The 13,626-nt window shown below is 40.2% G+C and overlaps 1 protein-coding gene and 1 pseudogene across 3 annotated transcripts in view; one reads left to right on the top strand and one right to left on the bottom strand.

The window, feature by feature from the left end:
- Nucleotides 1-13,626, top strand: part of ATF6 (activating transcription factor 6) — a 200,119-nt gene that overhangs the window by 34,269 nt on the left and 152,224 nt on the right. For all 3 annotated transcript variants that reach the window (XM_081825257.1, XM_081825256.1, XM_081825255.1), the window contains exon 7: nucleotides 1,413-1,633. In XM_081825257.1, coding sequence (XP_081681383.1) covers nucleotides 1,413-1,633 — 221 coding nt within the window. The remainder of the gene's footprint in view (nucleotides 1-1,412; nucleotides 1,634-13,626) is intronic.
- LOC145721995 (bifunctional phosphoribosylaminoimidazole carboxylase/phosphoribosylaminoimidazole succinocarboxamide synthetase pseudogene) lies at nucleotides 11,462-13,216 on the bottom strand (annotated as a pseudogene).

The raw sequence follows: 13,626 nt of genomic DNA, 5'->3' as shown, positions 1-13,626 counted from the left end.
TTTTTTTTTAACAAGGATATTGTGAACAATTTTATAAAAATACGTATTTTTTTTTTAAAGATTATTTATTTATTTATTAGAGAGTGAGCAGGAGAGAAACAGCATGAGAGGGGAGAGGGTCAGAGGGAGAAGCAGGCTCCCCGCTGAGCCGGGAGCCCGATGCGGGACTCGATCCCAGGACCCCAGGATCATGACCTGAGCTGAAGGCAGTCGCTTAACCAACTGAGCCACCCAGGCGCCCTATGTATATTTTTAATAGTAGCATACAGTGTTATTAGTTTCAGGTGTACAGTGTAATGACTGAACGATTCTGTACATGACTCAGTGCTCATCACAGTAAGTGTACTCTTTGTCCCCTTTGTTTCACCCATCCCCCACCCACCTCCCTGATGGCAACACCAGTTCTCTTTATTTAAGAGTCTGTTTGTTTTTTAATTTTTGTTTCTGTTTTTTTTAGAGACAGAGTATGACAGGGCAGTGGGACTGGGGCGGCAGAGGGAGAGGGAGAGAGAGAATCTCGAGCAGGCCCCGTGCCCAGCTTGGAGCCTGACACAGGGCTCATTCTCATGGCCCTGAGATCACGACTCGAGCTGAAATTGAGAGTCTGGCGCTTAATTGACTGAGCCACCCAGGTGCCCCTAGAGTCTGTTTTTGTTGTTGTCTCTTTTCTCTGTTCGTTTGTTTTGTTTCTTAAATTCCACATATGAGTGAAATCATACGGTATTTGTCTTTCTTTGACTTATTTCACTTAGCATAATGCTCTCTAGATCTATCCATGTTTTTGCAAATGGCAAGATCTCATTATTTTTTATGGCTGAATAATATTCCATTGCATATATACACCACATGTTCTTTATCCATTCATCAATTAATGGATACTTGGATTGCATCCATATCTTGGTGGGAAATGTTGCTGCAAGTTTTAACATTTTTGGTATTTGTAGCCCCTGTCCTTCCACATACTGAGTTACTGAATCTCCGTTTATATATTTTTGGTGCTGTATTTCTAAATCCTATTAATTTAAAATACGTGGCTCTCAGTGTTCAGTATAAAAGATTCATATTTATAATATGAAAAATACTTTTTAGCACTCATAAATTTCAGTGGTATTTAATAGAGAAATCTATGTATAACTTAGCAAGTTTGACTTGGATACAGTTGAGAAAAAAGTGTGGAAATACATTGTTCATGATAACTTCATAGGGAGCAAATTTAGTTGGTTTCATTCAAAACAAAACAACAAAAATCACTGTGTGTGTGTGCTGCTGTTGATTATGTTTTAATTGGTGGTTTTAAATCCCCTCAGTGTCCTCCTCCTATTGTATCTGCAGAAGAGACCTAAATTTTAACACCGTCCTTTGCCACAATGGTTATGCACACTCTGACTCCTTCCCATTTTCCTCCACTGCAGGTCCGACCGTCATGCTTTCTCAGCCTGCCGTTGTACAACTTCAGGCTCCTGGAGTTCTGCCCTCTTCTGCCCCAGTCCTTGCTGTCGCGGGGGGAGCCACACAGCTACCTAATCACATGGTGAATGTGGTACCGGCCCCTGTGGCAAACAGCCCAGTGAATGGAAAACTCTCAGTGACTAAACCTGTTCTACAAAGTACCATGAGAAGCGTGGGCTCGGATGTAAGTGTTGAAACTTCGTGCTTTATCATACCTGATTTAAAAAAACAACAAAGCCAAAGCACACCGTTTTGTTTTTGTTGCCTTGTTTTTGCTTTTTAAAGTTTGTCATATTGCCTTGGCAAATTATTATGTTAGAATCTAAGTGAAAAGGTTGTAAAAAGTCTGAAGTTGTTTGATGAAAAGGGATGTACACATACTTTCCTTTGTAACTCCTTCTTTCAAACCCTCTTCTCACATTCTTCAAGGCCCTCCCCCAACCCAGTCAGACGGTAGTATTTTCCAAGACTCTTTCATGTCTCCTGATTGAAATGTTTTTGGCAATTCCCAGATAAGAGTCTGTAGACTATTTTTTTGTCAGGGTTTATATTTACCTTCTCTCTTGACTTATTGAAGGGTTTTCACCACTGCATAATGATGACTTGCTACTGTTAGGAGTTCTCTCTCTTAATGATTAGTTGGTATTCCCATCTTTGCAAATCCTCAGATTTTCTAGCATGTCTTAGGGTTTTTGTTTTTGTTTTTGTTTTTTTTTTTTTTTTTTAAAGATTTTATTTATTTCTTTGAGACAGAGAGAATGAGAGACAGAGAGCATGAGAGGGAGGAGGGTCAGAGGGAGAAGCAGACTCCCTGCCGAGCAGGGAGCCCGATGCGGGACTCGATCCCGGGACTCCAGGATCATGACCTGAGCCGAAGGCAGTCGCTTAACCAACTGAGCCACCCAGGCGCCCCTTTGTTTTTGTTTTTTTTAATAATTTATAAATCACAGAAAGTTTCCTAAGACCTGTCTTCCTTAAAGCCAATTATAGCATTTGCCAGCTAATTTTTGCTTTCTTTAAAAGTGATACAGAAATATCTCATGTTATGTATTAAGTAGTAATTGAATATTATGGGCCTAAAGTTTAATGAAATTAAAGTCAAATAATCATTTTGACAGTGGATTCTCTTAAATTGTTACTGGGAAGGCAAACCCGTATGTGTTTTCTTTAAAATAAAAGTAGATATTATGGGTTGTTAATGTTGCTACTCTACCTTTTCTTTAGGTAGTGCAAAATACTTTCAAAATTTTGTGAGTTATTAAGGTTATTGCAGTATTATCTGATGTACCATAATTTATTAACCAGCATGTTAGTAGCCCAGTAGTGAAATTGTTCCACTGTTGAATGAACACAGCTAAGTAATTTCAATCAGCAATATTTTAAAGACCCATAACAAAGGAATATTATCTGATGAAAGTAGAACTTTGAAGATCTACAGTAATTCTCATAGTTTATATAGGTTTTGAAAACAGTGTTTATCCAGACATTGAAGAAAATTAGAGTCGAACGAGAATAGACATGGATAGTACAGGATTAGCCTTGACTGTTAATGTTCATTTATTTTGAGCACTAGAGAAGGTTAAGCACAGTGGTTATGGCATAATAGGCACTAATACACAGTATGTGCTTCAGTTGAAGATGAAATGATATGATGCTGGAATTTTCTTAAAATACTCTGGGGCAGGGGGCGAGGAGCACAGGATGGAGGAAACAAGATCGGCAAAATGTTGATAATCATCAAAATTGTTGGTAATCTTTCTCTCCTTTTGGTGTGTGGGAAAATTTCCACAATAAGTAAGTAACAAAAAAGTCCAAAAATATCCTGTGCTGTTTTCAATTAAAAAGTTATACAGCCAGTAAAAGAAAGGGTATGTGTTTCATAGGAGACTGAGACAGCTAAGAATGATGAGAGTATTTTTAAAATGATCCTTTAAAATTTCCTTTTAATTCTCTTTAAATTATGAATTGGAATGTTTCTTCTGTGATACTCCCAAATGGAACTAGCAATAGAAAATATTCAAAGTCGTCTTTTTTATGGGGTAGGGGCAGAGAGAGAGGGAGAGAGAGAGAATATCAAGCAGACTCCCCACCAAGCACGGAGCCTGATGTGGGGCTCAGTCCCACCACCCTGAGATCATGACCCAAGCCGAAATCAAGAGTCGAACGCTCGACTGACTGAGCCACCCAGGTGCCCCTCAAAGTTGTCTTTATATCATGTTAGGACATTTAAACTATTTATTATGAAATATCTTAGACATGAAAAAAGGTAAAGACTAATTAGAACTTAAAAAAATATAGATCAACAGTATGTCACAGTTGTTAAATTATTTGCATAGTGTTAGTCTGTATTCTTGGCCTTCTAATATCTGATCGTGGGACAGTCCAGAGGTGTGTGGCAAGGATAGGGAAGATGTCTTGAAACTATGTCCTAGGTAGAGGAATGGTTTAAGGGTTGGAATGACTCTTTAACTGAAGAAGAGAACACTGAACATAGGTCTGGGAGCTGATTCCAGGACACGAAGGTTGATGTGTGGAAAACAGAATGATTGTTCTGGGTTATTCCAGAGGACTCAGCTAGAATAGGTGCAGGTACATTATAGAAAGGTTTCTTCTCATCCTAAAGTTCTTTAAAAACAGGAGGAAGGGGACGCCTGGTTGCTCAGTTGGTTAAGCATCTGCCTTCGGCTCAGGTCATGATTCCAGGGTTCTGGGATCGAGTCCTGCATCAGGCTCCCTGCTCAGCGGGGAGCCTGCTTCTCCCTCTGCTTCCCACTCCCCCTGCTTGTGCTCTGTCTCTCTCTCTGTCTGACAAATAAATAAAATCTTAAAAAACAAAAACCAAAAAGCAGGAGGAAGCCTTTTTCTTTTTTCTTCTAGGCTAATATCTGAATAATGAGCATCTTAATGTTGGCACTCATCATTGTATTCTGCTGACCCATTTTGTAATATCTAAACATTTCAATTAATTATTTGTTGACCAGTTAGTCAGACATTCACTATAACTTCTTTGGTGTGAAAGACCATGTTTGTTCTGCTCTTGCATCCATCCTTTTTTTTTTTTTTTTTAAGATTTTATTTATTTATTTGACAGAGAAGGACACAGCGAGAGAGGGAACACAAGCAGGGGGAGTGGGAGAGGGAGAAGCAGGCTTCCCGCGGAGCAGGGAGCCCGATGTGGGGCTCAATCCCAGGACCCTGGGATCATGACCCGAGCCGAAGGCAGACGCTTAACGACTGAGCCACCCAGGCACCCCTGTGCTCTTGCATCCTTAAGAATGCCCTGTAAATTTGGTGAATAATTTACCGATGAAGTCTCAGTCAACACTGAACTGGGGGATATGTGAGATGCAAAAGCAGAGGACCAAGAGGTATTTTTTTTTTTTTTTAGCAATATTTATTGGCTAGCGTTGTTACTGCTTTCCAGAATTTAGAGTTGACAGTATTATAGAAGAAAGATTTCATGTACTGTGTGTCTAGTGCAAGAGACCTAAAGGTGATTAGAATAAATTTTCTAGTCAAACTGCATTGAGGTTTTGTGCTTATTTTTCCTTGGCCAGCGCATCAGGAAGTGAGCCAGGCCTTTTCGTATGAGTTTTCTGGTAGAAATTTTGACTTAATGTTTATTTCAAGTAAAGAAACATCAGTCTGTCCTATCAGCTGGCCAAGCCGCTCAGGAGCCCAAAGTAAATTTGTTTCAGAAGGAGCTGCAGGAAACTTTGATCTGCTGGTATAGTCTCCTGTGTTAGTAACTTGGTTGACCTTAATAGTGCATGTGTTTGTTAGACTGAAGTCCTATTAAATTATGATAAATTTGAAGTAGTATAAATTTCTGATTCAAAATGGCCAAAAATAAAAATTTTTCATTATGTGCTTTTTGTGCTTTTAAACCAAAAGCCTGGTGAAAAAGCTGTAATTCAGCAAAAGAAAGCGTATCAGTCTTTTGTGGCTTTATAATGCTGACATGGCTTCTTTTTTCCTACCTTTTTTGTTCTTTTAGAGTTTGGCTAGTTTCACTCTCTAGAGGCCCGCTACTGCCCTAAGTAACGTTTTTTGCATACCATATTCTGCAAACTGCATTAAGTGCCACATTTTCTGTTATGAAACAGTTTGCCTGGTTCAAATTATAATCTCACTCTTCCTGCCTTTTGCTGGTAAATCTGTTCTGTTTAACTCTTGGAAACCCCACCTAAGTTTTCAAGAAATATGGTTGGTTTTTGGCTCTGATCATGTTGGAAAAAATGAACATGGTCTCTCATTTCAGTGTAGAAATTCTCTTACGCAGTTTCTTAGTAAAAGGCAATGTTGGAACTGCAAAGTTGCCTTCATAGGAGAGGGTGCTTATCTTTCTTTAAAGGGCTATTGAATGTTGCCAGACATCAAACCAAGGACTTGAAAGCTGTAACTACTACTCTGTACCCATTATAATTCCATAAAGTTCATGAAACATTATGGCCCCAGTTTTAGGGCTGTGGAGTTAATATTGTTGTGGTTATTTTGTTTGGGATAAAAGACCAGGAAAAAAAAGTGGTGAAATTATATTCTGCGACCTCCGCAGTGGACCCAGGTGGAGCAAAAACCCTTAATGGAAGTCAGTAGGTGGTGACAATGGAAAGAAAATGATAAGGAGCTAGGTCAGAATGAGAAATATCAAATGGGAGGCTGATCAAGGGTACAGGCTCTCCTGACAGGAGGCCTCAGGCCTTCCTCTTAGCCCATTCACCCCATTAAGCATCTTATAAACCCTTTATTCTTGCACTCTTTCTAATTCTTTACTTGGAGACCTTGATCCCTCCCAACCCGGTCCCTAGCCTTTGGGAGTCTCTGTCCTGGTCACTAAAGCCATCATGAGAAGCTGGGTGCCGGGGGATATCCCTTTCCACCTGCCTGCAGGTATTAGAAATAGTGTGGGGCGCCTGGGTGGCTCAGTTGGTTAAGTGACTGCTTTCGGCTCAGGTCATGATCCTGGAGTCCCTGGATCGAGTCCCGCATCGAGCAGGGAGCCTGCTTCTCCCTCTGACCCTCCCCCCTCTCATGTGCTCTCTCTCTCTCATTCTCTCTGTCTCAAATAAATAAATAAAATCTTTAAAAAAAAAAAAAGAGTGTGAAGGGGATTCCTCTGGCATACTGAACTGGAACTTTGTTATTTCTTTTCTCTGGAGACAGCGTTATACAATTAGGCTCAAGATTTCAGGTATTGTTAGTACTGTGAGCGTGGAGGTGATGTGATCTGGGCCCAAACGGGGCCAGTGCACACAGTGTTCCTTTATGGCAATGCAGGAAGGCTGAGCTTTGGGAGTCTAGCACTTTTACAGCACGCAGTGAGCAAGTTTCCTCATTGTCCAGAGGAAGACATTACCTCATCTCTCAAGGTTTTTTGCTGGAAACACAGCCCTGAGAAAGGGCCTGGGTAAAGAGTGGTTAGGGCCTTGTATTCTTGGCATGCCCAGGAAGACGTATAGTAGCAGGACTCCCAAGAGACCCCTAGAGAAGTATCTTTCAAGAAAAACATGCATCTAAAATAATTCGTTTACAGTGCAAAGCAATGCGGAGAAACTCTTAGAAAAATGGAGAGTGCCTACGTTCTATTTCGGAAACAAAACAAAACAAAACAAAACACATTATTTCTAATGACACTTAAGCTGCTTATTTTATCTGTAACACCCAAGAATAAGTCCTCTGTTAGGTCCAAGTGTGAGCTGCATATCCATCCTTAAATAATGTGGCCAGCCTAGATCTAAGAAGATAAAAAATGAATAGATACTTTTTAGTGACTAAACTCTTTAACAACAAAGACATTGAGATCATGATATTTCTTTAGGCTTTAAAATAGAGGAATCCATCAGAACAAATTCACCAGGAAGGATTTGGAGACCTGAAAAGCTATCCAGATTTTAGTAAAATATTACTTCTGTGCTGATTACTTTTCTGGCTTTGCTGCTACGAGGGACTCTGCAAATCAAAGAAAAATGTGCTTTGTTCAAACACTTGTAGTTTCTCTAAAAAAAACAATTTATCTTGAATAAGGACTTTGGCAAGTAATGTCATTTGTGGTTACAGTAGCTTCGGAAAGGGAAGTGAACGGAAGGTGGTTTTATTCCCGCCCCCCCGCCCCGCCCCGGCCCCCGGTTGTATTGTATTAGGTTAGATTTATGTCCCAGCAACTGGAGCATTCTTTGTTCTGTTATTTTCTGTCCTGGTCACTAAAGTTTGGCATCTTTTTTTAAATTTTTTATTATTTTTTAAAGGTTTTATTTATTTGACAGAGAGAAAGACAGCCAGAGAGGGAACACAAGCAGGGGGAGTGGGAGAGGGAGAAGCAGGCTTCCTGCGGAGCAGGGAGCCCGATGCGGGGCTTGATCCCAGGACCCTGGGATCATGACCTGAGCCGAAGGTAGACGCTTAATGACTGAGCCACCCAGGTGCCCCTCAGTTTGGCATCTTGATAAGGTTAATAAATAATTATTTTTAAAGGAATGCTGATTTCCCTTCCTGCCACCTGTCCCTGGAGACAGTCCTTCCATGCCCCGGATACTTTATAGCCACTCGGTCCCCTTGCCCAGAAGCAGTCATTGTTACTTGTTTTTTGTGTATCTTCCCTGAGACCGTTCCTTAATATATTAGTGTTTATAGTTTTACCCATTTACCTGTTCTACAGAAATGGTAAAGAGCATGTCCATTCTGTCCTGCACCTTGCTTTTCTCCTTTGGTGTATCTTAGGGAACTCTCCATAGCAGTACATAAAAAATTTTATTCATTCATTCATTCATTCATTTATTTATTTATTTATTTATTTATAAAGATTTTATTCATTCATTTGACAGAGAGAGAGGGAGACACAATAAGAGAGGGAACACAAGCAGGGGGAGTGGGACAGGGAGAAGCAGGCTTCCCGTGGAGCAGGGAGCCCGGTGCGGGGCTGGATCCCAGGACCTTGGGATCATGACCTGAGCCGAAGGCAGATGCTTAACGATTGAGCCACCCAGGCGCCCCTCTTATTCCTTTAATAGCTGCATGGTAGTCTGTTTTGTAATGGTGTCATAATTAAAATTTTTGCAGTTTTTTTCTTTGTAAGCATTCCTCCATCAAATAACTTGGTACTTATTTAATTTTGTTTATGTGCAAGTATATCTGTAGGAGAAATTCCTAGAACTGAAATGAGAGAGACACAGAAGGTGTAGGTAGTTTTTCGATATTGATAAATATTGTCAAATGGCCCGCCATCTAGTAGTTCTAATTCATCCTTCCACTTTGAGTGTGTGAGAGTGCCAGTCACGGGGCTTCTCGGAGGAGTCTGTGGATAGTGTCTCCACAAATAGTTCCCCTTTTCCTCATGTCACCCCTTTCCTTGCATAATTGTTTATAACACTGGGTATGTGCATTTGTCTGGAGAGAGAGTCTGTAGCTTCTTATGTAATTTTTTTTAATAGCTTGTTGAGATAAAATTCACACCCCATAAAGTTCACCCTTATAAATATAAAATTTAGTGGTTTTCAGTATACTCACAGAGTTGTGCTGCCATCACTGCTAATTCCAGAATGTTCTCATCACCCTAAAAAGAAGCTCCGTACACATTAGCAGTTGTTCCTATTCTGATCTTCTCCCCATCCCCTGGCAGCCACTAATCTGCTTCCTGTTTTTTGGAATTGCCTATCCTGGACATCTCATGTCAATAGAATTATACACAGTGTGGCCTTTTGTGTATGACTTCTTTTGCTTACCATAATGTTTTTCAAGGTCCATTCAAATCATAACATGTATCAGTACTTATTCCTTTTTATTGCCAAATAATTTTCCATTGTTTGGCTAGGTGGTATTTTGGATTATCCATTTATCAGTTAATGGAGATTTGGGTGGTTTCCACTTTTTGGCTATTATGAATAATACTGCTTTGAACATTCATGTATAAGTTTTCATAGTCTTTTTGAAACCCTTTTTAATATAGAGAGTATTTACAAATCAGTGAGAAAAATGCAAGTTAACCCAACACCAAATGGACAAAATATGTGAATAGATAATTCACAAAAGAGAATGGCAGGTGTTTCAATGAAAGTATCAATGGCTATATATTCTTGAAGGGGTATGCCCTCTGAAGGATTACTATTTTAAAATATGTGAAAGAATATTAATTATTAATAGAAGAGAACTTTTGACTGGTTAAAGAATGATATTCAGGGATTAAAAGTGTTATGGTTAATATTTTCTGTGGCTCTTATCTCCCTTTGCTATTATGAGTTCCAGAGAAAAGTATCTGTATGTCTTTCTTGTAATTCCCTGGCGTTGTATATGCACTGCAGCCCTGCAAGTGTGTGTGTGTGTGTGTGTGTGTGTGTGTGTGTGTGTGTACATGTGCATTAGACTTTGTATGTGGTAATAATGTCAGATATTTAAAAGTTGAAGAAACAAAAGTCCTCTAGAGAACACCCATGTACCTTCACCCATTAACCTGTTATCATTTTACCCCATTTGCTTTATTCTTTCTTTCTGTCTCTTCACACACAGACTCCATTTCCCACCCCCAAACTATTGTAGAGTAAGTTACATACCTTATAGTCCTTTACTAATATTTCAGTGTGTATTTTTTCAGAACAGGGATATTCTCCTACATACCCACAGTACAGTTACCAACTATAAATTTCATTTGTAAAATACTTTAATCCACTGTCAGTATTACAGTTTTGTCGGTTGACCTAGTAATATCCTTTATCGAATTTTTTCCCTTCCAATACAGGACCCAGTCTAGGGCCAGATACTGCAGTTAGTTGTCTTGTCTCTTTAGCTTCTTTTAATCTGGAACATTTTCACAGTCTTTGTCTTTTTGATGCTTTAGAAGAATTTGGCTCTTTTCTAATATGTTTTTTTTTTTTTAAGATATATTTATTTATTTTAGAGAGAGGGAGAGAGCGTGTGAGCAGGGGGCAGAGGCAGAGGGAAAGAGAGAGAATCCTCCAGCAGACTCCCCACTGAGTGTGGAGCCCAACGCAGGGCTCAGTCCCAGGACCCTGACATCATGACCTGAGCTGAAATCAAGAGCCAGCCATTTAACCAACTGAGCCACCCAAGTGCCCCCCGATATAGTTTTAATAAGTACTTCACATTCATACTGGATTATAAATCACGTATTTTTACATACTTCTATTTGATTCTCACAAAACGCTTGTGGAGTGGGTGATATTCCCATTTCACCGTGAAAGGAGTCAGTTGGTTAGGTGTTTTAGCCAAGGCCATATTGCTGAGATGGCTAATATTGATGAAGTGGTGTGTGCCACACTTGTCTAAGTGCGTGACTCACAGATACTCACTTTAAACCTGACAGCCCTTTGAGGTGAACGAGAGCCCTGATACATACAGGGTAAGGAGCAGCCTGAGGGATCTTGGAGGAGTGTGAATTAGCTTTTTATTCTTAGGCCGTTTTTCTGCTTCTGCAGCGATTAAATGTGACTTCCAGATTTTGTCTGTATTTGTTTTTGTTTTTTAAGTCATTTTTAAAATTTCAAATCTGTGAAAATAGAAGCTGGAATGCGGGCAGACAATTTCAATATTGCTTTAGTTGCACAGTTGATCTGAGCAGCTGTGGGGCACATTGGTGATGGAGTTAAGAATTTTTGCCTCCTCACTCAGTTTGTTCATAGCTGCAGGGTCTCTCTTTTTACTGACATTTACCTGTGTGTGGTACATGATAGTTTACAGAGACCCTCACGTCCATGAGTTGTGTAATCCTCACCTCAGTCATCTGACCTGCTCCAGTTGAGCTGGGATTCAGGCCTAGGTCTTGTCTGGGTCCGGTGCTTCTTTCACTACTCTGCGCTCCGTTAACGGGGCTTCACTTTCACGGCAGCCCTGCCGCAGTGCACACGTCAAATTGCCTACGTCTTGAAACTCGCTTCTCCCTTTTCTCTCCCTCTACAAATGTATTCTTTTAATTTTTAAAAATTTCAGCCGTTGGTTTTAAGTCTTCAGAGACGAAGTATAAGGGCCGAGCTTATACGACCGATTTGGTGATCTCAAGTAAAATTTACAGCAAAGTTAATCTCATCCGTATCTCGTGAACGCAGTAGTCATTACTAGGACCTGTGGCAAACCAGAATACTTGTTTAGCATCAGTACTAGGACCATTTTGGTTTTGGAGGGAATGAGACCTTCAGAGGATTAATGGAATGGGTCTCAAGTTTTTGCCCACAATCCACAGTAAGAAATGTGTTTTACATCTTTCTTATCACACACAGTCTAGTGAAACAGTAAGCTCTCACTGCATAGAAAGTATTCTGTTTTCTTTTATTCTACCCTGTGCTTTTCTGTCAGTTTTTGTAAGGCTCTTGTGAGCCACTGAATTTATCATACTACTTGATATTTGGGTTTATAATAGTTTCAAAAACACCATTCTGGTCTAACTCCCTGTATTACTGTGTAAATAGGCCCCGGGAGAAGAAATGACCCTTCTAAGATCTTTCAGTTAATTGATTGCTATGCTGAAATAAGAATTAAGGACACCCAACTTCCAGTGTTGTATTGTCTTCTAATGACTTAAATTGCTATTACCTTTTTTTTTTTAAGTAGGCTCCACACCCATGTGATCAAGACCTGAGCCGAGATCCAGAGTCAGATGCTTAACTGACTCAGCCACCCAGGAACCCCTAAATTACTATTACTCTTAAGTATCTACACCAAGTATTTCTAGGGACATAGGAAGCAGAGGAATCACTAACTGAAGGCACAGGAAACTGCTCTGAGGGTCCTTTGATGATCCCTGTGCATAGGACTTTCTCCACTCTTCTTTGTTTTTTTTTTAACTGCACCTTCTCACTTTTATTTTCCTTTTTTTAAAAAAAGGTTTTATTAATTTATTTAGAGAAAGAGCATGCAAGCAGAGGGAGGGGCAAAGGGAGGGAGAAAGAATCCCAAGCAGACTTTGCAGTGAGCGGAGAGCCCGATGCGGGGTTCAACTCCATGATCCTGAGATACTGAGATCCTGACTCGAGCTCCACTCTTTCTGCAACCCACCCAAAATTTTTCTTCACCATCTGGAGCCCTTCGGGAGTTACTTCCTTGAGGTCACGATAGGACTGTTTATCTTTCTCTTGGCTTCGATATCCTGATGACCAGAGTCTCCAGGAATCATTATCCATAATAACATCAGCAAGAACAATTTCTTTGGTGGTTACATCACCACCAAATTCAATCTTTGTATCAACTGGCATACAGTTCTGGGGCAAGCAGGATTTCTCCAGTATTTCAGAAATAGCCTGTGTAGCATGACTCATGATGTCCACTTCAGTCTGGCCTATAACAAGTCCAGCAAAGCAAAATTTTGCAGCAATTAGCTGTTCCTCAGACCACTGTGGATCGTTATTGGCATTGTCCTTGAAAAACAGCTCCACTTTAGGTGGGTAAAACTTATATCTCTCCTTGACACCAGGATTCCTTTTGAGAAAAGAACCAGTTGCTATTCTTCTACAAACCCATTCAGTTGGAATCATTTCACACTTAGGTGCAATGAAAGCTGTCTCCCCACATTTTCTGGTGAAAGCAGTTTTGATACCTGCTTCCTTTAACAACTGAAAAATACAACTGGTAGTTTTATTTGAGATTGCAGCTTTTCCTTCCAGGTGATTCTTTCTGGCTGCATTTCCTGCTGTTATCTGATCCTTGGACTGCAGAAGGACTTTTCCTGGACTATCTGGCAATTCATAGACTTCTTTTGTTTTATCCTCATAGAGTTTTTTACCAATATTCAGTACCTCAGCTGTCACCATTATCCTATGTGGGCTGGGGGCAGCAGCCGACTTTCTCCATTCTTAAGGAGGCTAGTGCCCCACAGTGTGGCTTTCGTAAGAGCATCTGGTGGATACTCCTGCCTTTGCCTCTCTACGGGTTGTTTCTCTTCACTCAGAACATGAGGTTGGATAAGGCAGCCTGGACCTACAGTCTAGTAGGGATTTTGTCTATTATTCTTTCTCACTCGGGAAATCACACTGCATGCCCAAAGTCATTCTTCATTTAAAAAAAAAAAGGAGATACTTTGCAGGGTGAAGATTATTTCCTTGACTCTGCCAATTAAATGGCTCAGGTTGCCAGTAATGAAGCTTCTTTATTTAATTTTTGATGACTAGGAACTGGGTATAACAAACACACACCCACACAACTTAATAGAAAGAATAAAATAAAATTTTGGCTTTCTGT

The sequence above is a fragment of the Leptonychotes weddellii genome, chromosome 6 (genome assembly GCF_054177405.1).
Source record: "Leptonychotes weddellii isolate Sample4059 chromosome 6, ASM5417740v2, whole genome shotgun sequence".
NCBI classification, from domain to species: domain Eukaryota; kingdom Metazoa; phylum Chordata; class Mammalia; order Carnivora; family Phocidae; genus Leptonychotes; species Leptonychotes weddellii.
This window is presented reverse-complemented; position numbering and strand designations above follow the sequence as displayed.